Source organism: Chiloscyllium punctatum, chromosome 11 (genome assembly GCF_047496795.1).
Source record: "Chiloscyllium punctatum isolate Juve2018m chromosome 11, sChiPun1.3, whole genome shotgun sequence".
NCBI lineage: Eukaryota > Metazoa > Chordata > Chondrichthyes > Orectolobiformes > Hemiscylliidae > Chiloscyllium > Chiloscyllium punctatum.
In genome coordinates, this window is record NC_092749.1 from 73,596,136 (window position 1) to 73,618,728 (window position 22,593).

At 41.4% G+C, this 22,593-nt stretch overlaps 1 protein-coding gene across 1 annotated transcript in view; it reads left to right on the forward strand.

The window, feature by feature from the left end:
* Positions 1-22,593, forward strand: part of tiam2b (TIAM Rac1 associated GEF 2b) — a 380,474-nt gene that overhangs the window by 26,211 nt on the left and 331,670 nt on the right. The window contains 1 exon segment of the mRNA XM_072581048.1: positions 17,854-17,910. Within this exon segment, the coding sequence (XP_072437149.1) occupies positions 17,881-17,910 (30 nt within the window). The 5' untranslated portion in view covers positions 17,854-17,880.

The following is a 22,593-nucleotide window of genomic DNA, read 5'->3' on the forward strand; positions in this document are numbered from 1 at the left end:
CCCACGTTAGATATCGGCCTTGGGTGACTGTGTGCAAAATTTGGCATATACTCTTGTCTACTCGGGTGTTTGCTTGGTGGGGTGCCAAGGCTGGAAGAGGGCAAGGTAAGTGATGTAATATTTAGGAAAGTCAGATTGGGTTGCAGAAATCTGACCTGTTGTCAGGTTTTACGGTAGGGGTGGGTGGAGGTAGATCAGTCTTTTTGTTTTTGGCGGGATAGGGCGATGGGGAAAGGCAGATTAAGTCTAGACCAGAGGAGAGGGTGGCCCAGAGCAGAGGGAGGCCAGGTCCCAAGAGAGTGAAAGGCGCCTGGATCCTGGAACTGTGTAAGTAGTCTAGGGGAAGCATAATTGGAGGGGGGAGGTGGTTTGACGTAAGTGAGGTTATTTGAGCAGTTGATAAGGAGTCAAGCTATGTATTCAATAGTTATGAAAATTTAAAATTATTAAATTTCATTGGAGCCCTCCATATTTCTTGTTTGAAATGGAATCTTTGGGAGGATTTCAGATGTAGAGAAATGAGAAACATAGTGTTACACAGCATAGAAACAAGTCCTTTGGCCCACCAACAAATACCAAACTACATTAATTCCATTTTACCTGCACTTTGGTCCATAGCCTATTATGCCTTGACATTTTAAGTGCTCATCCAGATGTTTCTTAAATGCCCAGAAGAATCTTCCTTCAGAGTTTGTTGTGATGAGGATTCCATAGGGTCTCCTAAGCATAGTTTTGCTAGAAAAATGACTATCTGGCCATCAGGAAAATGTGGCTCACTGTTTCCCCTTGAGGAATTCTGGGCAAGATCAAAAATGTTTACTCATGTCAAAGTACTTATTTTCACAGAGATTATGGAAATTGTCCCACAAAGCTCTACAGGCTAGTTCTATTAGGTATTTCATAAACTGAGACAGAGCTTTTTGTTAGACAATGGTTACGTGAAGAAAAAAATCTATATCATGTTCTAATCAAATTGTAGAACAGGCGTGATGGTCGTATGATCTACTAATGTCTCAGTCTCTCATTAGTCATTGATAGTTAAGGCTTTCAGTTCTGCTCTGGAAGAGAATGGGTCGTAAGCTTGGTGAGCACAGAGTGCTGTTCCTGGCCAAAGGCTAGATCTTGTGGTTTTAACAAAAGTAATAATAGAAACATGTCCTTGTAAATAGCTACTTGAAAATCTGATTTTAAAGTCAGTCCTATTAAAAGCACATTGAGATTATCAAGCTTAGTACAATGGGAAGCGAATGCGTGATATCAATAATGATTCCAAACACAGTTTGAGTTTTCTGTGACCCCACAAACTATTATTTCCGTCAGCGAGTAGCATCAGTCTTCCTATGGTTGTCAGTTGAATGCACTGAAACTTGTCTTTCCATCTATTTTTGGTTAATGGCAAATTTGGCTACAGTACATTTCCTTCCTTCGACCATTAATATGTTTTTAGTAAACAGTTACAGTCCCAGCACTCATCTCTGTGGAAACTGCACCCCCATTGGTCACTGGTCCCCAACCGGGGGGAAAAACCCTTATCCCTACTCAGTTTCTGGGCGATGAGCCAATTCTCTACCCTGCCAATCTACTATCTCCAACACAATGGGCTCTATCTTATGACTTAAACTTATTGTGAGGTACCTTTTGTCGAATGCTTTCTGGAAGTCCAAATACAACACTTCTATTGGGTTCCCTCTAGCTACTCTGGTTGAGACTTCCTCAAAGAATGGTAAAAATTAATTAGGGGAGAAAGCGAGGACTGCAGATGCTGTAGATCAGAGCTGAAAATGTGATGCTGGAAAAGCGCAGCAGGTCAGGCAGCATCCAAGGAGCAGGAGAATCGACGTTTCTGGTATAAGCCCTTCTTCAGGAAGGGCTTATGCCCGAAACGTCGATTCTCCTGCTCCTTGGATGCTGCCTGATCTGCGCTTTTCCAGCGACACATTTTCAGCTAAAAATTAATTAGTCAAACATAATTTCCCTTTCACGAAGCCACATTGACTCTGCTTGAATAGATTGATTTTCCAAATGTTCTGCCATTACTTAATAATTGATTCAAATACCTTTTCAATAATAGATCTTGGACTTACAGGCTTTTGTTAGATGCATTTTTTTCCTCTCCACCCCATTTGAATAGGGGTGTCCCATTAACACTTTTCTAGTTGTTTGGTACTTCTCCAGAATCGAAGCATTTTTGGGAAATTACAGCCAGATATACTGTGTGTATCTGTAATGTTGTGTAATTTAAAAATAATTCTTACCTAAAGTTCTACCAAGGTATTTTGTATCTAAAATGTTGCTAACACATGGCACCATTGTGCACTTTTCACTGTACTCTTGTTCTTTTGTAACTTGAGTAAACATGGCAATAAACCTAATTCTAATTCAATGCATCCACTACCTCTGTCTTTTAGAATCTTAGGATGCAAGCCATAAGGGCCAGGGGAACTTAAATGCCTTTTGCCCCATTAGTTTGTCTCATACTACTACTTTAATGATGGTCTTAATTCGTTGTCCACATTTTTTTTAGTGAGCTACATTTTCCTGATGGCCAAATAGTTATTATTCTAGCAAAACTATTCTTGGAGACCCTGTAGAATCCTCATTTTTTAGCATTAATGGAATGTTTGAAGTCTGCTACCATAAAGACATGTGCAAAATCTGTTTAACTCCTCTGCCATTCCCTTGTTTGCACTCTTGCCTCAATTTCTTGGGTCTTATGAATTGAAAGAAACTTGAAATCATTAAGTCTCAAATAAGTTTTACTCTAAGTAAACATTTCAGACTTAACTTTTTAAGACCTGTGTTTTGTAATTGTAAATTAGTTCCAGCTAGAAAGCATAATTCTTAAAAATTAAATTTTCTTGAAGTCCAAAAGTCCAAAAGTTCAACTTAATCTTTCTGACTTTATTCCTGGGAAAGGACTTATACCTGAAACGTCAATTTTTTTTCCCGCTGACCTGCTGTGCTTTTCCAGCACCACACTTTTCAACTGACTTAATTTCAAAATTGTTCTCATCTGTTTTTAAGATTTGATGTTGTCAGAATTCAACATTAATAGAGGCATTTATTGGTTTACGAAATAAATCCTCTCAAACATTGAAATTGATCCATTTGTCAAACTTTTGGTTACATTTGGAGTAAACTAATGTAATTTTCTTGAGTCTGTTACTAGGTATATAAGATCTTTTGGTTTTAGACCAAGTAGGCAATTTAACAGGTAGACATAGGAAATTTTAGGTAGATTTTTCTATTGGTAAATTAATCTGTCTTTCTCACTTTTTTGTGAAGTGATTCATTAAGATTTTGCACTGAAAATATAGCCTTGTGTCTTTTTGTAATGTAAGAAAAAGAAAACCATTTTTGCTCGTATGGTTTGGTTATTTTCTGACCTTGATAGTTTGGTGAGCTCCCTATTTGAAAAGCTTCAGCCTTGTGGTGAATGAAGGCAATTCCAAAGTGCTGGTGAGTTTCCAGATTTTGACCCAATGACAGTACTTGGATTCTTTTCCAAGTCAGGATAGTGTCTTAACTTTGAGGGAAGTTTGCACATTGTGGTGTTCTTGTGCATCTTGTCCCTTTTGGCCTACTGAATAAAGAAATTGGGGAATTTGGAAGGTGCTGCTGAGCAGACTTCAGCAGATTTCTTTATTGTAGAGCAATATTATGTTTGGAAAAGATAACTGAAACATGTATGGGGACATCAGCGAGCTCAACAATCTGGGATTCACAGAACCTGCTTATATTAATAACCTATTAAAATTTAAGCTTGATACAAGACTAATTGTTATTATCTTATCAGACCAGTTATGATGGCTGAAGGGGCAAAGCTGCAGCCTACAAAAATTAGACTACATCACAAGTGTGCATTAACTTAGGAATGCTACAAATTACCTACAAGGTAATGCACAGAGGAGAATTGAAAATGTGTATATTATTCTCAGTCAGCCAACTTGGATGTTTACCTTGTGGGAGAATGTAAAACTAAGGGTCATAGTTTAAAATGGGTAACCACCCTTATTTTAACACATAGATGAAGAAAGTTATTTGAGGGCTGAGTATCTTTGAAATTCCCTTCCCTTCAAGAGGAAGAGTGATGTCACTGAATTTGACATCCATTTTCTATTCTATCATACGGGCCTCTGTCCGTGTCATTGTGCTGAATGCCAGCACCCCACGATCTAGTGCAAAGAACGAATCCCTACAAGGATTACTTTCGCTTAAAAATAACTTTAAATGTTTTAAGGCAGAGGTAGATAAATTATCAGGTATGTGCAGGAATGTAGAGTTAAAGTGATATCCGCAATGATCTTATTCATTGGCGGACAGGCTCAAAGGGCTGACTGGCTACTTTTGCTGCTCTTCATTTGGTCATAACTTCACTTTGAATCTGCATACATGTGTTAATCTGAACTTCATCCAAAGAGATCAACAACCTCCTAGATAATCAGGAAACAGCTGTCCAAAATCTGATACATGAGCAATTACTTAACAGTTCAAGTGAGATCACTTGCACAATAAAGTTGTTTAATATAGAGGAAGTCATTAACTTCACTTGATTGTTGAGATGTTCAGTCCTCTGTTTTCTAAAATAGGTTAGTGTCCACTCAGCACTAACTATCTCTGTCAGCCTTTCACTAACATGATTGAAAGTCTGAATAAGTTACTTCATCAATTAAGCAGTCACCTGAAGACATCCAATCTGATCAACTTGAAGGAGACGAGTTGCATATGACTCCATGGTAATCCAGACCAACAACCACAGATCCAGGGCACAGTTAAGGAAAAAGTGCCCTGATCTAAGCATCAAGATTATTGTTAAAAAAAAAGACTACAGTTTCCAATTAGAAAGCAATTTGCTTGACTCAGAAATTCAACCTCTAGGAGGGAGAAAAGACTTCCTTCAACACAGTGACTTAAGGAAATTTGGAAGGTTGAGGCTTTTGCAAATAAGGTAATGTACCAATAACCTATGAAGAGTGACATCCAAGATATGATGGATATTCCTGCAGAGAATTGATCCACAGTTCACAACTGGGGTCAACAGTCTTCATGGAAAACACCTACCATCTCCCTAGTTTGAAGAGAGTGCATGCTTTAAAAGGGATTAGATTAGATTAGATTACTTACAGTGTGGAAACAGGCCCTTCGGCCCAACAAGTCCACACCGCCCTGCCAAAGCATAACCCACCCATACCCCTACATTTACCCCTTACCTAACATTACGGGCAATTTAGCATGGCCAATTTACCTGACCTGCACATCTTTGGACTGTAGGAGGAAACCGGAGCACCCGGAGGAAACCCACGCAGACACGGGGAGAACGTGCAAACTCCACACAGTCAGTCGCCTGAGGCGGGAATTGAACCCAGGTCTCTGGCACTGTGAGGCAGCATTGTTAACCACTACTACCGTGAAAAATGTCTAGAACACCTGCGTTTGAGGAGTCAGATTTTTGGGCTGGGGAGGTACAGAAGGGGTATATTATATTCGTTTGGGGCATTTGTTATTACAATTAATGGCTTTGAAGAAGTTAATGTTCATTTTAGATTTGCAAGTTGCCATCAAACCTTAAATCACAGCTTATTGCCTTGAATATCTAGACAATTAAGATTTCATCTCATTGCAGGAAAAAGCCAACAGCAGCATGTAGGAAGAGTCCATGGTCTTGTAGCCCAGCTAAACTAGGAGGCCTGCGTGCTATGCTTTTAGTTTAGCAATGCATATGGCACTTAGAGCCGTGTAATAGTTACTGAATAAGGAATTACGAAATACTGATCTGCAACTCCAGCTTCAACATTGGACATGTTAATTGCTAGATTTTTGACTTCATTTTAAATTTACTTGGTGGAGTGGGGCAATAACATCAGGAATAACTATCGTATATATGTTACCTTTACATTAAAGAGGAATCCTACAAAGTAAACTTCATAATGGTTGTAAGAGATACCAAGAGGTCCTCTGGGGGTTTGATGTGTTGAACCTAACCCAAAATAACACTAAATAGTTATTGCTCACATCATGTTGGCCAGGTGTGGGGTAGAGCCAAGGGCAGAGGATTTGTTTGGATAGAAGTTTATATTTCCCCAAGTTCTCGCAAAGACTAGATATTTTCCTCTGCGCTGTTTCCCATGCCAGACTCTATGATCAGGGAATTTTAAAAGTTAAACTGTTAAATTATTTGCAGTCAATTTTGGCCTAGTCCTGACTACATTACACATTTGGCCAAACTCAGCATAACTTCAACTTCAGCTATGAAAATAGATTGGTGAAGTAAGGCCCATTTCCTTGCAGAGAAGGGTAGATTTGATTAAAATTTTAAAGTGTCAGCATAGATAAGGAGATTCTGGATTAGTGGTGCTGGGAGAGCACAGCAGTTCAGGCAGCATCCAAGGAGTAGCGAAATCGACGTTTCGGGCAAAAGCCCTTCAGGAATAAAGGCAGAGAGGCTGAAGCGTGGAGAGATAAGCTAGAGGAGGGTGGGGGTGGGGAGAAAGTAGCATGGAGTACAATAGATGAGTGGGGGAGGGGATGAAGGTGATAGGTCAGGGAGGAGAGGGTGGAGTGGATAGGTGGAAAAGGAGGTATGCAGGTAGGACAAGTCCGGACAAGTCATGGGGACAGTGCTGAGCTGGAAGTTTGGAACTAGAGTGAGGTGGGGGAAGGGGAAATGAGGAAACTGGCGAAGTCCACATTGATGCCCTGGGGTTGAGGCGGAAGATGAGGCGTTCTTCCTCCAGACATCTGGTGGTGAGGGAGCGGCGGTGAAGGAGGCCCAGGACCTCCATGTCCTCGGCAGAGTGGGAGGGGGAGTTGAAATGTTGGGCCACTGGGCGGTGTGGTTGATTTGGTGCGGGTGTCCCGGAGATGTTCCCTAAAGTGCTCTGCTAGGAGGCTCCAGTCTCCCCCATGTAGAGGAGACCGCATCGGGAGCAATGGATACAATAAATGATATTAGTGGATGTGCAGGTAAAACTTTGGATGTCCACAAGGCTCCTTTAGGGCTTTGGATAGAGGTGAGGGAGGAGGTGTGGGCGCACTCCAGTTACAGGTTCCGCCCCCACTCCCAGCTCCACACCCACACCAGATCCTAGCTCCCAGCCCTGCCGAGTTTTCACCATCCCTCCAGACCTCCCCCTCACTGAGGACGATCGATCAGTCCTCAGCAAAGGACTCCCCTTCATCCCCCTCCATCCACGCATCAATGAATTTAATACACGACGTGACATCGAACAATTCTTCCGTCGCCTCCGTCTCCGAGCTTACTTTCACAATCAGGACTCCCGCCCACCTTCCGAGGACCCCTTCGCCCATCTCCCAACACACTGCATCCACCTGGACACCCCGTGCTGGCTTGTTACCTGTCCTCGACCTCTTCATTTCCAACTGCCGCTGGGACATTAACTGCCTCAACCTGTCTACCCCTCTCCCTCACTCCAACCTCTCACCCTCACAACGCGCAGCCCTCCAATCCCTCTGCTCCAATCCCAACCTCACCATCAAGCCAGCGGATAAAGGGGGCGCAGTGGTAGTCTGGCGCACTGACCACTACACCGCTGAAGCCAAACGCAAACTCGAGGACACCTCTTCCTACTGCCCCCTCAACCATGACCCCACCCCCACCCCCAATAACCAAACCATCATCTCCCAGACCATACAGAACCTCATCACCTCAGGAGATCTCCTACCCACAGCTTCCAACCTCATAGTCCGGGAACCCCGCACTGCACGGTTCTACCTCCTTCCAAAGATCCACAAGCCTGACCACCCTGGCTGACCCATTGCCTCAGCATGCTCCTGCCCCACTGAACTCATGTCTACCTACCTCGACACTGTCCTATCCCTCCTAGTCCAGGAACTCCCCACATACGTTCGAGACACCACCCACGCCCTCCACCTCCTCCAAGACTTCCGTTTCTCCGGCCCCCAACGCCTCATCTTCACCATGGATATCTAATCCCTCTACACCTCCATCCGCCATGACCAGCGCCTCCAAGCCCTCCGTTTTTTCCTCTCCAGACTTCCCCAACAGTACCCTTCCACCGACACTCATTCATTTGGTCGAACTGGTCCTCACCCGTAACAATTTCTCCTTCGAATCCTCCCACTTCCTCCAGACCAAAAGGGTAGCCATGGGCACATGTATGGGCCCCAGCTATGGCTGTCTCTGGCTATGTAGAACAGTTGATCTTCCGTAATTACACCGGCACCACTCCCCACCTCTTCCTCCGCTACATTGATGACTGCATTGGCGCCACCTCGTGCTCCCGCGAGGAGGTTGAGCAATTCATCAACTTCACCAACATACTCCACCCTGACCTTAAATTTACCTGGACCATCTCTGACACCTCCCTCCCCTTCCTGGACCTCTCCATCTCCATTAATGATGACCGACTTGACACTGACATTTTTTTACAAACCCATCAACTCCCACAGCTACCTGGATTACACCTCTTCCCACCCTACCTCTTGCAAAAATGCCATCCCGTATTCCCAATTCCTCCGCCTCTGCCGGATCTGCTCCCAGGAGGACCAGTTCCACCACAGAACACACCAGATGGCCTCCTCCTTTAGAGACTGCAATTTCCCTTCCCACATGGTTAAAGATGTCCTACAACATATCTCGTCCACATCCTGCAACTCTGCCCTCAGACCCCACCCCTCCAACAGAACGCCCCAGGTGCTCCCCTTCCACCCTACCAACCTTCGCATAAACCAAATCATCTGCCGACATTTCCGCCACCTCCAAAAAGATCCCACCCCTTTCCGCCTTCCGCAAAGACCGTTCCCTCCGTGACTACCTGGTCAGGTCCATGCCCCCCTACAACCCACCCTCCCATCCTGGCACCTTCCCCTGCCACTGCAGGAACTGTAAAACCTGTGCCCACACCACCTCCTCACTTCTATCCAAGGCCCTAAAGGAGCCTTGTGGACATCCATCAAAATTTTACTTGCACATCCACTAATATCATTTATTGTATCCATTGCTCCCGATGCGGTCTTCTCTACATGGGAGTGACTGGACGCCTCCTAGCAGAGCACTTTAGGGAACCTATCCAAGGTCCTGGGCCTCCTTCACCGCCGCTCCCTCACCACCAGACGCCTGGAGGAAGAACGCCTCATCTTCTGCCTCGGAACACTTCAACCTCAGGGCATCAATGTGGACTTCAACAGTTTCCTCATTTTCCCTTCCCCACCTCATCCTAGTTCCAAACTTCCAGCTCAGCACTGTCCCCATGACTTGTCCGGACTTGTCCTACCTGCCTATCTCCTTTTCCACCTATCCAGTCCATCCTCTCCTCCCTGACTTATCACCTTCATCCCCTCCCCCACTCACCTATTGTACTCTATGCTACTTTCTCCCCACCCCCACCCTCCTCTAGCTTATCTCTCCACGCTTCAGGCTCTCTGCCTTTATTCGTGATGAAGGGCTTTTGCCCGAAACGTCGATTTCGCTGCTCCTTGGATGCTTCCTGAACTGCTGTGCTCTTCCAGCACCACTAATCCAGAATCTGGTTTCCAGCATCTGCAGTCATTGTTTTTACCTCCTAGATAAGGAGATACTATTCCCACTTATAAAAGGATTGAGAATGAGAAGGCACATATTTAGTGATTTGCAAAATAACCAGCTGCAAAGTGAGCAAAGACAGATTGAACATGTGTGGTTTCTGTCTGGAATGTGCTCCTTTAGAAATGGGTAGAAGCAGCTTCAATTGATGTATTCAAAAGACTACGAAATGTTTCTATTCTAACAATGGGTAGGGGCATGGAGGAAAAAACGAGACAAGACAATAGCAGTAAGTCCAAATGCTAAATCATAAAGCCATTGCAGATATAGCTGGCCAAATGGTGGTCCCTTGCTCTGGGTATCTGGGAATTATACAGTTAAGTCATGTATTTTCTATATCACTGGTTGACACACATTTCTTATTATTGAGGATGGTCCTATATATAGTCTTTGATTTGATTTATATTTCTAAAGGAAGGAATCTTGATTTTATAATATAATATAGCAGGAGCTATACCACTAATGTTATGGTCACAATATAAATTTTGTATTTGCCAAAAGCTAAATGTCTAACAATTATAACTACGTTTATTCATGATTTCTGAGCAGTTGAGTTTAATCAAATTTTGCCATGCATAAGTTATATAATGAAACATGTTTGGCAGGTGCGACCTTTTTAAAAAAAAAGCATTCTATAATCAGTTGTTGTATTCTACTGAAATGCACTGCCGCCTTAGTAGATTTTGCTCTTGTACCATCATGCATAGTGTAAGTTGAGAATTGTTGGGTTATTATACTCAAGCCCAGTTCCTGTAACACCACAGACAGCCACTCCTTTGTATTTTGTCACTAACTGCATGCTGTTGGCAGTGATGTCTCTCCAGGAGGTAGAAGAACAAGGTTATGCATCTCTCTGCAGGAGCTATGCCACTAATCTTATGGTCACAATATAAATTTTGTATTTGCCGAAAGCTAAACTACTAACAATGATTCAGACTACATCTGTTGCATTCTGTGCCTCTTACTGTTGTGTATAATATTGCAGGAAACAAAAGGTGCAAAATGTAATTATGCTCTCTGTAATTGAAAGTTAGCCACAACAAAGAAGTAATTTCATTTGATCTACATACAGTCTCTGATATTAATGAATGGCTTTGTTGAAAATATAATTGAGTCAGACAAGAAAGGGCATATATAAGCAATAATTGGCACCTGCTTGCGAGTTTATTATTTCAAATAGCAATCCACTGTCCAACACAGCATGTGAACTCTTCAAAGAAGACTCTGATATCACTTAATCTCAAATGTGTATTATGCAGACTTATCTGATTTATTTTCTACAACATGACTAAACATCATATTGTAGTTTGGAAAATCAGTATTACTTGGCAATAATACCTTGCATGTTATCAACACTGAAATATAATATAATATACAATACGTGTTCTGTTGCTTTAGCATTGTTGTAGAGCAGTTTGATGCCCAGTTGTACAGTTCTTGGCCCAGGGTAGATCTGACTCCAAAGAGAGGAATGATTTGGAGATGCTGGTGTTGAACTGGGGTGTACAAAGTTGAAAGATCACACAACACCAGATTATAGTCCAACAGGTTTAACTGGAAGCACTAGCTTTCGGAGCGGCGCTTCTTCAGGTGGGTGTGGAGGACCCACCTGAGCTAATGCTTCCAATTAAACCTGTTGGACTATAATCTGGTGTTGTGATTTTTAACAAAGATAGGAAGTTCAAGATACATGACAGTCTTACACTGCTGGGGTTTCTTGCCAATTCGAGTATGGCAATTGATCTGAATGTTTGATACAATTGATGTGGAGGAGCCAGTGTTGATACAATTTGGATATTGTTGGCTGCATGATTTTTTTTTAAAATCCTGATTTGATCATGTGAAAGACTCCACTTGAGTATGCTCATCAAGGTGCAACTAATGTATTATTGGAGCTACGTAAAATAAATAAGGATTTCATTGAATTTTTTTTGAGTTAAAGTGCAGACTTTCTTTTGAAGAACTATGTACAGTATAGTCAAATTAGTGAGCCACTCAGTTTGAGGGCAGCTATGGACGGGCAATAAATGCTGGCCAACCAGCAACATGCATGACTCATGAATGAATAAAGAAGAATCCACTATGTTGAAAACGGTGAATGTGGCAGTTATTTGCTTTTTGATCCTGATCAGTCATTTAATCAACATTTTATGAAGAGTGAAAGAGCCTCCCAGTTAAGTTCATGAATATTACAGTGTAAATAATTTCTTATTTGCCTATTTTAATATCTGTACTTGGTCATTGTGAAATTTATAGAACAGTTTAAACTTCAACTTCAACTTCTTTCATTTTGCCTTTCCCAACAGAGAAAATTAATTTTTCATCAGAGGTTTGGTTTCTGAGTTGTGCATTATTTAGTTCTGAAAGTGGTGATATCCTAGGTTATTTTTAAAATGCTTGGTTTTACAGGACTGTGCAGTCAGTCACTTAATGCTGTTAACTCAGAGTTTATACTAGTGATTGTTCTATGGGCTGTTCCTAGGGATACACAACAAGGCAGACATCAACACAGAAAGCTAGCACATGAGTGCAGCAGGTAATGAGGAAGACTGATGTAATGCTGGTTTCTTAGATCAAGGGAGTTGGAGTATACGAGTCAGGTTGTTTTAACTGTGACTGTACAAGATGTTGGTGAGACCACATGGAGCAGTTTTTGTCCTCTTCATTGAAGGAAAGATATTTAATTGGAGGCAGTTCAGTGAAGGTTCTCTCGGAAGATCCCCAGTATGGAGAGATTCTCTGAGCAAAGGCTACACAGGTTGGGACTCCATTCACCAGAGTTTAGAAGAATGAGGTGATCTTATTGAAACATAAGATTCTTAAGGGGCTTAACAGAGTAAGTGTTGAGAGGATGGTTCCCCTCATGGAAGAATCTAGAATCAGAGGGCATAGTCACAGAATAATGGGGTGCTAAATTACAACTGAGATGAGGAATTTCCTGAGGGTTCAGTGTCTTTGAAACTCCTTGCCACAGAGCTGAGGGGGCAATCTTTATGTATATTTTAAGACTGATTAGGTTCTTGATCATTAGGGGAAGTAAGGACTGTGGAGAAAACGAAAAATGTATATGTGAGTAATGCAGGATCAGTCATAATTCTATTGAATGGTGCAGCAGGCTATGCTCCTTTTCAAATTTCTAATGATCTTAAGCAGCTGGAAGACAGATTCAGTGAAAGATGTTCAGTTTTCCAGTGCAAGGATTGTCCTTGACAGTGTTGCAGAGACTGGCACATGATAAATTGTAAATATACTGAACATGGTGTACAGAGGAAATCTTTTATCTGTTGCATTTTGTGATTTCCAATTTGTTTTGCACTTGAGCTGTCTCCTTGACAAGGAATGATTTTACAAATCTTACATTCATTCTGAGTGGAACATCCTGTATGGGAATAAGTTGAGTTTTCTTGCAAATTCTGTAACATTCAAGTAAAATGTTATGAATAAAGTATATTCTTAGGAAGTAAGAGTTATGATTCTATTGGGCCAGTATGAGGAAGGCTAATTGAGGAGAGCTGCACCCCAGAGATCTCCAATTTATTAATGTTGAACTTATGAATATTCGTAATTCTGAGTGAGATCCCATGTTAATATTTAAATTTGAGGACGTTTGCTCGTACTTGCAAATGGATATTTTGTACTGTGCAGTATTGTGCTTGTTTATGTAAAAGTCTTATGAATGTATACAGGAACAGAAATCGTTCGTAATCTGGGGATGTCCTGTACTGATCATTTCACATTGATGTATATCCAGAACCACTTTAGCACATAGAACAATACAATGCCGAACAGGCCCTTCGGCCCTTGATGTTGCGCCGACCTGTGAACGATTCTCAGTTCGTCCCCCTACACTATCCCAAAATCATCCGCATGCTTATCCAAGGATTGTTTAAATCTCCCTAATGTGGCAGAGTTAACTAAATTGGCAGGTAGGGCATTCCACTCCCTTACCACTCTCTGCGTAAGGAACCTGCCTCTGACATCTATCTTAAATCTATCACCCCTCAATTTGTAGTTATGCCCCCTTGTACAAGCTGACATCCTCATCCCAGGAAAAAGACTTCCACTGTCTACCCTATCTAATCCTCTGATCATCTTGTTTCTCTCTATCAAATCTCCCCCTTAGCCGCCTTTTTTCCAATGAGAACATGTTCAAGTCTCTCAGCCTTTCCTCATAAGACCTTCCCTCCAGACCAGGCAACATCCTGGTAAATCTCCTCTGCACCTTTGCCAATGCTTCCACATCCTTCCTGAAATATGGCGACCAGACCTGTACACAATATTTCAGGTGTAGAAACTTGTTGAAACATCAAAGTGACGGTGTAAGAATGCAGTGCCATGTTTTACCCAGAGATGAACTTCTGATCACCCATGTCGGTTACACTGCCAGATATCCTAATTCTACCTTTTGTGGCATATCCCTGCCACTTGCAGAAATCCTTGCTGAAATTGCCATCCAAGCCTTTATTATTCCGGTGCTTTCCTGGATGGGCCCCCATCTTGCCCCCTATTGTAACCTGAACTCATCAAAAACTGTGCTGCCCACGTTTGAACTGGCATCACATCCTACTCTGCTGTCACTCATGCACTCTCCAATATCTATTGCCTTCTGTCTCAGTTTTAAAAATTGCATTCCTGATATCAAGTCCTGTATGGTCTCACTGTTTTGATAAACTCCTCCTGACCTAACATCCTAGAAGATATCTGTACTCCTAATCTGGCTTTCTGATTGTGTTTCCATAGGTGGTTATGCCTTTAATTAACCAGGCTATAACCATTAGAATTCTGTCTGTAAACCTATCCACATCTATATTGCTTTAAGATTTTCTTTAAAAACTTTTTTTTTTGGACCAAGCTTTTGCTCCCAAGTCCTTATGTGGCGTGGTGCCACTAAAATAGAGAGAACTGCCTTATGAAGTGCCTTAGGTTGCTTTTAATAGGTTAAAGGTGCTGTACAAATGTAGTTCTCATCATAGAGTTTCAGAAAGTTTGAGGCCAAATGATTGAAGCAATAGAGTCCTTAGAAACAAGGGTTGAGGATTTTCAAACTGGGAATTACGTTCACTTTCAGAAACAGTACTTTAGACTTTAATGTCCATATTCCCATCAAGTATACTCTGGGGGTGGGGAGGGGGAGGAAAGAGAATGTTGGAGTTTATTCCTACCTATCCAAGTAGGAAAAGAGGAATGAAATGGATGTTCTAGTATGTAAATAAATAAATTTTACAGCAGAACAGTACTTATACACTTAATGGTAAGGTCCTAGGGAGTGTTGCTGAACAAAGAGACCTTGGAGTGCAGGTTCATAGCTCCTTGAAAGTGGAGTCACAGGTAGATAGGATAGTGAAGAAGGCGTTTGGCATGCTTTCCTTTATTGGACAGTGTCTTGAGTACAGGAGTTGGGAGGTCATGTTGCAGCTGTACAGGACACAGGTTAGGCCACTGTTGGAATATTGCATGCAATTCTGGTCTCCTTCCTATCGGAAAGAAGTTGTGAAACTTGAAAGGGTTCAGAAAAGATTTACAAGGATGTTGCCACGGTTGGAAGATCTGAGCTACAGGGAGAGGCTGAACAGGCTGGGGCTGTTTTCCCTGGAGCGTCAGAGACTGAGGGGTGACCTTATAGAGGTTTACAAAATTGAGAGGCATGGATAGGATAAATAGACAAAGTCTTTTCCCTGGGATCGGGGAGTCCAGAACTAGAGGGCATAGGCTTAGGGTGAGAGGGGAAAGATATAAAAGAGACCTAAGGGGCAACTTTTTCACGCAGACGGTGGTACATGTATGGAATGAGCTGCCAGAGGATGAGGTAGAGACTGGTACAATTTGCACCATTTAAGAGGCATTTGGATGGGTGTATGAATAGGAAGGGTTTGGAGGGGTATGGGCCAGGTGCTGGCAGGTGGGAGTAGATTGGGTAGGGATATCTGGTTGGCATGGACAGGCTGGACCGAAGGGTCTGTTTCCATGCGGTATATATCTATGACTCTAACTACCTATAATGAAAGCTCTATCATTTCATTTAACAATATAATGTTACCTAAACAAAAGTTCCTTCTGGTGGAACCTTTTGAATTGTATGTACTAATGGCTTTACCTGACATCGAAGAAGTGGTGGGTTGAATTAGTTGGTCGTGGTGGGAAATTCTTTTTTGAAGGAAAATAAATATCCAAGTCTGCAACAATAGGAGTTAAGTTTTTTTCATCTGTTTGCACCTAGGTGGGTTTTCTGGAAGTTAAAAAGTTCCTTTAGCCTTTTCTGGATAGTTGTCATTCTTGTAAGATACTTTATGGTGAATTTATTAACACTGGAGTTTAATTTCTGAATCAAATATTCATCCAATCCATCAAAATACCTTAGATTTATATTTTTGAATATGAGGTGCTGGAAAAACACAGCAGGCCAGGCAACATCCGAGGAGCTCCTACTCTTCGGATGCTGCCTGGCCTGTGTTTTTCCAGCACATTTTTCAACTCTGGTCTCCAGCATCTGCTGTCCTCACTTTCTCCCATTTTAGAATATGAGTCTAGGTAAAGGCGATAGAACATCATTGCATGCTTTAGTCATCTAAATTTCCATGTTGCAGAATTAATGCCCCTTTTTTTACTATAGCAATGCATAATTGCTAGGCATGCTGTAGTTGTAAGATTCACCAATGTACAGCACAAACGATCACTGTTCTGAAAGTCAGTGTCTCTGACATGGGTTGAGAATTTTTCCCACCATGTCTGAAATGAATCCATGGATTCATTGCATTCCATAAGCAGGGGGTAAGAATGTTTTGAGCACAAAATAAGGGGAAGTTACAAGGCCTTGAACCTTAAGTGAGAACTTTGTGTTAACCTTTTATATGACTATAATTGTCTCATGACAGCGTGGAACAATACAAATAATACAGGTACAGGCAAAGTTTAACTGTCATTACAGGCAGTGCTTCAAATTACAGTATTTTAATGTTGGAATGATTAACCCTGGGAATATACTAAATTGTTTCAATTTTGTAAGGGCCCGATTTACATTTTGATTGAATTAATTTGCAATTAGTTTCAGTAAAAAGAGAAAATTGAATCATCAGTCAGCTTAGCATCTTAACCAGGTTTGCATGCACCTGTTGAAAAATACACGATATTGAGCATTGGGTCTCTGTTTCTGCCTTAATTGTATGACCATCACACAATCGTTATTCTGCCAGCATTTATACGGGTAGCACTATTCCCCCTTAAATATCACTTTAAACTTCATACTTAATTTAAACATCATGGAATTGGTTCTGTATTAAACAAAGCCTGCTAGCACTAAATGATTACTTTATACCTCATGCTATTTTTATTCTTGCATAATAGATCACTTCATTTTATTGTCACCTCTCAAACCCTATTGATTTTTGTCAGCTTGAGCTGGTCTTCAGCCTGATTTACATCACCCCTGTGGTTTTAAACAGTTGGTCACCTGCATCTACTGCAGAGCTATACTGATTCATGAGCCCATGTGTACATTGACCAGATGGATCCTCATGAAAAGCACTGATGGGAGTATAAGCTGAGTCTGCTACTCCATGGTGACCTCAAGTGCTTGGCATCAAAGGACAATTTTAAGTATTGCTTCTGTTCACCCAGGAGCGGGAGTTTGCAGTGTTTTTCCTTGTGGTAAAACTAAATTGGTGGTTTCTTAAGGGACAGTTGGCTTTAAGACCAAAGCGCAAATATCAATTTGTGGATTTAAAAAAAAAATTACTATACATTTAATCTCTTTTTAAAATAACTGTTGGATTTATGAAATAGAGAAGATGGACTTTATTTAAGAGGAGAGCAATAATATGTTTTTATTAGAACAAAAATGGTGGACACTTGTTAAAAGCTTTCAAAAAAAAGAATTTATATGAAAGTGCATAACTATTTCCACTAGAAGGCATAAATTTTAAGATCCACAATAAAAGTGAGCTTCAAAGAGACTATATACTGAGGCAATGGAATGACTTAAACTAATAGTAATGACATTTTCCCATTTAGGAAAACTAAAATAATAAATGTTTAACTAGTTTTTATACAACAAATACTTACCTTGGGAGTGTATATAATATTTGCATGAACCTGAGGGTAACCTCAAGTAAAAGGACATAGTGTCCCAGGTCTAGTTGGAGAATAATCCCGATCTATGCTTTTGTTTTGTAGCTCAGAACTGCATCATTAGGTGAATTTGCGCAGTGAGCTAGCAAATTTACTAAGCATCACTATTTTAACTTCTGTTCCAGTGAAGTACTTGAGACAACTTGATTTGTATGTTTACCTTTTAGAGCCATCAGTCAATCATGGGGGTGTGAATGGAACGTCTGGCTCCACTTCAATTTAAGGTAATTATCTCATCTGTAACACTGGTAAATCTTGGCCTTGTCATCTTTGTTTGGAAACTCTTCAAATACTTCAGATACTTTATCATCAAGACAATGAACATTTAAGTTAGACAACTGACACAGGCTCCAGAATTTTGACTGTAAGACTAATGTTTTAATGTTCCTGTTGTTGTATATGTTAATGCAATACCAGTGCTAAAATGTGTGTTTGTAAGTTCACTAATTTGTAATTGTTTATATGTATAATTGGTTTTCTTGGTGTTTAGAATTTGCCCTCCTCCCTCCCAGCTTCTGTATAAAGAATTGAAGCTGTTTTCCGAAAGGAATACTCCAGAAGTTGTGACCTAATTCTCAATCATAAAGTCAGTATTATTGTTTTGAAAAAATGTTTTATGGTCTCTGTGCACAACATCCAGTTAATTTTCTCATTGATTTTGAAATATGGGAGTTTATCATTTAACTAAGGCTTCTATCATTTTCTGCAGCTTTTTACTTTAAATGGATATTCAGTCTCCTTTTAACTATGAGGTGGTAATTGAAACAGTATATCTATAATGCAGTGTGTAAATGATCTGTATGTCGTGGTTGTCATTGGAAAGATTCTAGATGTGATCTGTATTTGGTGTTGGACTGGGGTGGACAAAGTTAAAAATCTCACATCACCAGGTCATAGTCCCCCCAGGTTTATTTGCAAGCAAGTGCTTTGGGAGCATGCTTCTTCATCAGGTGGTTGTGGAGTACAAGTTCGTAAGACATAGAATTTATAGCAAAAGTTTACAATGACAAGGACAGGCAACAGTGCAGAATGGCCGAACAAAGGCTGATAGCCAAGTTTGGTACCCATGGGGATGGCCTCAACCAGGACCTTGGGTTCATGGCTGCAGTAGACACAGGCACCAAGCTGACTTTTTTTTCACACTCTCTCGCTTGCTCTCCTACACGCTCACACAGACCCCCTCTCATACACATATAGGCCCACGTGTGCGCACATATAGGTTTGTGGTGTGAATTTGTACTTGCAGAATTATGTTTTATTTTTCTCAAAAACAGCATGAATCCATGTGAATTCCCTTTTTTAAGAAATAGAATCAGTCTGAACATTGAGGCACAGACAGACTTTAGCCTCACACCTTCAATGCATTTTCTGAGCTGACCTGGCTCCTATTGTTAGAGTTCACTTGAGAATGTATCTTTTAAAAAGTTCTGCGAATTACATGTGGAAGAAATGAAACCAACATAGTAATTCTAAAAGATAAGACTTGACAAACAATCAAGTTCTTTTTCAATATATTATCTCAGCTGCATCACACTGTAAACTTTTGCTATAAATTCTGTGTCTTACAATCCACAACCACCTGATGAAGGACCAGCGCTCCTCAAGCTAGTGCTTCTGAATAAACCTGTTGGAGTATAACTGGTGTTGTGAAATTTAACTTTAGATTTGATCTGAGATGGGTAAGGCAGGTGGTGGTCAATAGGCTTGCAATATTGTATTGAGAAAGTAAACTACTGTTCTTGGACCATTTCTCCCCCACCCCACCACTTTTTTCTTTGGATGGTGCACACACAACAGGTGGTGAGATTGGGGGAGGGGATGGATTCAGAGGGGAGTGGAGGAGGGTTCCAGAAGGCCTTGGGTACCTCCCAAGTTGCTGTATCTTGTGAGCCTTGATGCCTGAAAGGAAAAGAGAAAGTTTCTTGATAGCACAGAAGGGACCAGATGATGAAGTGAAACTGTGGAGTGGTGCAACCCTGAGCAGCGTAATGCATTGCTGTTGGAGAGAGAGGTCAAACGTGAGCATATGATGCTGCATGTCATTGAGTGTGGATCTTAGGATATGGTGAGAGCAACTGTGTGTGGAATGTTTAGCATCCCAGATACCTGTGATCTCTGGTGGATTCCAAGCACGAGGGATGAAACTGGACGTGGAATCTACATGGGGTGAACCTGAAGGAGGCAGTCACTGAGGAACGTGATATGGCTCACTATCCACTTGGGAATCCTGCAGCCCTCTGGACTCAATATTGAGTTCAGTAATTCTAGGGCCTGAACTAGCCCCCAACCCCCCACACCAGGCCTTGTTATCACATAGCCTGCCATTACACACGATCTATTGTTAGCCACTAACAGTTTCCATTAGCAGTTATTCACTTTCCTAGCCAGATCATTATCCACTCCTTTATCCAACTATTCTACTCTCTCTTTGGGGTCTATCCCCACCTAGCGTTTACTGCTGACCTTCCTCACTCCATCCTATACTTTGCATATAAACCAACATCTTCCTAGTTAACGTCAATTCTGAGGAAGGGTCACTGGACTTGAAACGTTAACTCTGATTTCTCTTCACAGATGCTGCCAGACATGCTGAGCTTTTCCAGGATGACACAAGTAGTGTGTCATGGGGTCAGAACTGGGACCTCAAATCTTTGCAATTTATATGAGTGATTTGGTTGAATGAGTTGAAGGTATGGGAGCTAAATTTCCTGGTAACACAAAGTTAGGTAGAAAATAGAGTTGTGAAGGGAAAAAAACTTTCCTCTATCCCTTTTGTAGTCTTAAGTGAATGGGCAAAGATGTGGCAAATAGAGTACAATGTAGTAAACTATGAAATTGTCCATTTTGACAGAGCGATAAAATGGTTTTTAAATAGAGTCATAGAGATGTACAGCATGGAAACAGACCCTTCGGTCCAACCCGTCCATGCCAACCAGATATCCCAACCCAATCTAGTCCTATCTGCCAGCAACCGGCCCATCCCTCCAAACCCTTCCTATTCATATACCCATCCAAATGCCTGTTTAAATCTTGCAATTGTACCAGCCTCCACCACATCCTCTGGCAGCTCATTCCATACACTTACCACCCTCTGTGTGAAAAAGTTGCCCCTTAGGTCTCTTTTATATCTTTCCCCTCTCACCCTAAACCTATGCCCTCTAGTTCTGGACTCCCCAACCCCAGGAAAAGATTTTGCCTATATATCCTATCTATGCCCCTCATAATTTTGTAAACCTCTATAAGGTCACCCCTCAGCCTTCGACTCTCCAGGGAAAACAGCCCCAGCCTGTTCAGCCTCTCCCTGTAGGTCAGGTCCTCCAACCCTGGCAACATCCTTGTAAATCTTTTCTGAACCCTTTCAAGTTTCACAATATCTTTCCGATAGGAAGGAGACCAGAATTGCACACAATATTCCAACAATTGCCTAACCAATGTCCTGTACAGTTGCAACATGACCTCCCAACTCCTGTACTCCTTACTCTGACCAATAAAGGAAAGCATACCAAACGCCGCCTTCACTATCCTATCTACCTGCGACTCCACTTTCAAGGAGCTCTGAACCTGCACTCCAAGGTCTGTTTGTTCAGCAACACTCCCTAGGACCTTACCATTAATTGTAAAAGTCCTGCTAAGATTTGCTTTCCCAAAATGCGGTGAGAAGATGCAGAGAGATCTAGTTGTCCGCTTGCATTTTGCCTCAATCACAGAAGTATGCAGGTCCAGAAAATAATCATAAAATCTAATGGAACGTTCTGTTTTAGTGCAAGGGGAATTGAATGCAAATGTTCTGCTGCAATTACACAGGACATTGGTGAGACAGCCCAGCACTCTGTACAGTGCTAGTTGTGTATGGAAGGATATCAATGCATTGGAAGCTGTTGAGAGAAGGTTTAACCACATTAGTTCCTGAAATGAACATCCAGCCCGTGTAGCCTTGTGCCATAAGGCCTGTATCCTCTGGAGTTTAGAGTCAGTGACTTAACCGAAACACACAAGATTCTGAGGGGACTTGACTGGGTGGAAATTGAAAACATGTTTCCTCTTGTGGGAGAATTTAACTATAACCAGAATTTTTAAAATAAGGAGTTGTCCATTAAAACAGATGAGGACTTTGTTTTTGTCTGAATGTTGTCACTCTGGAATTCCCATCCTGAAAAGGCGATGGATACAGAATCTTTTAAATTTTTTTTAAAGGCAGAGATCGATTAGAGTCAGAGATCTACAACAAAGATAAAGACCCAGTATACATTGTGTCCACACCGGTCAAAAAACAACCATCTAACTATTCTAATCTCATTTTCTAGTACTCTGCTCATAACCTTGCTTGCCTTGTCATTGCACTGCACATCTAAATACTTCTAAAATGTAATGAATGTTTTTTTAAAAACTTCAAATTTATTTCTGCCTTTAAAAAATTGTTAAGAATAAATTGTAAAGAGTGATAAAATTCAGACAAACTTTCCTCATCTGTTTTAAATGGACAATCACTTATTTTTAAACTATGACCTATCGTACTCCATCCTTACAGGCAGATCTCCAGATTGCCATCATTCTCTGGATGAAAATGTTTTCCTCCCATCTTCTCTAAACCTTTCACCTCTTACCTCAAATCTATGTACCTGGTCATTGATCCCTGTATCAAAGGGAGAGGTCTCTTCCCCTTTCATAATTTTATGCATCTCAATTATGTCCCATCTTAGTCTCTGCGCCTAAGGAAAACAGCCCTAATCCATCCAGTGTCTCTTCATAACAGAAACTCTCCAGCCCAGGAACCCAGGTAAGTTTTCTCTGCACCCTCTCTAGTGCTATCACATTTCTCCTTTGAGGATTTCAGAATTGCACACTAACTGATGGTTTTTATACGGTTCTAGCATAACCTCTCTGCTCTAAAACTCTATGCCTCGACT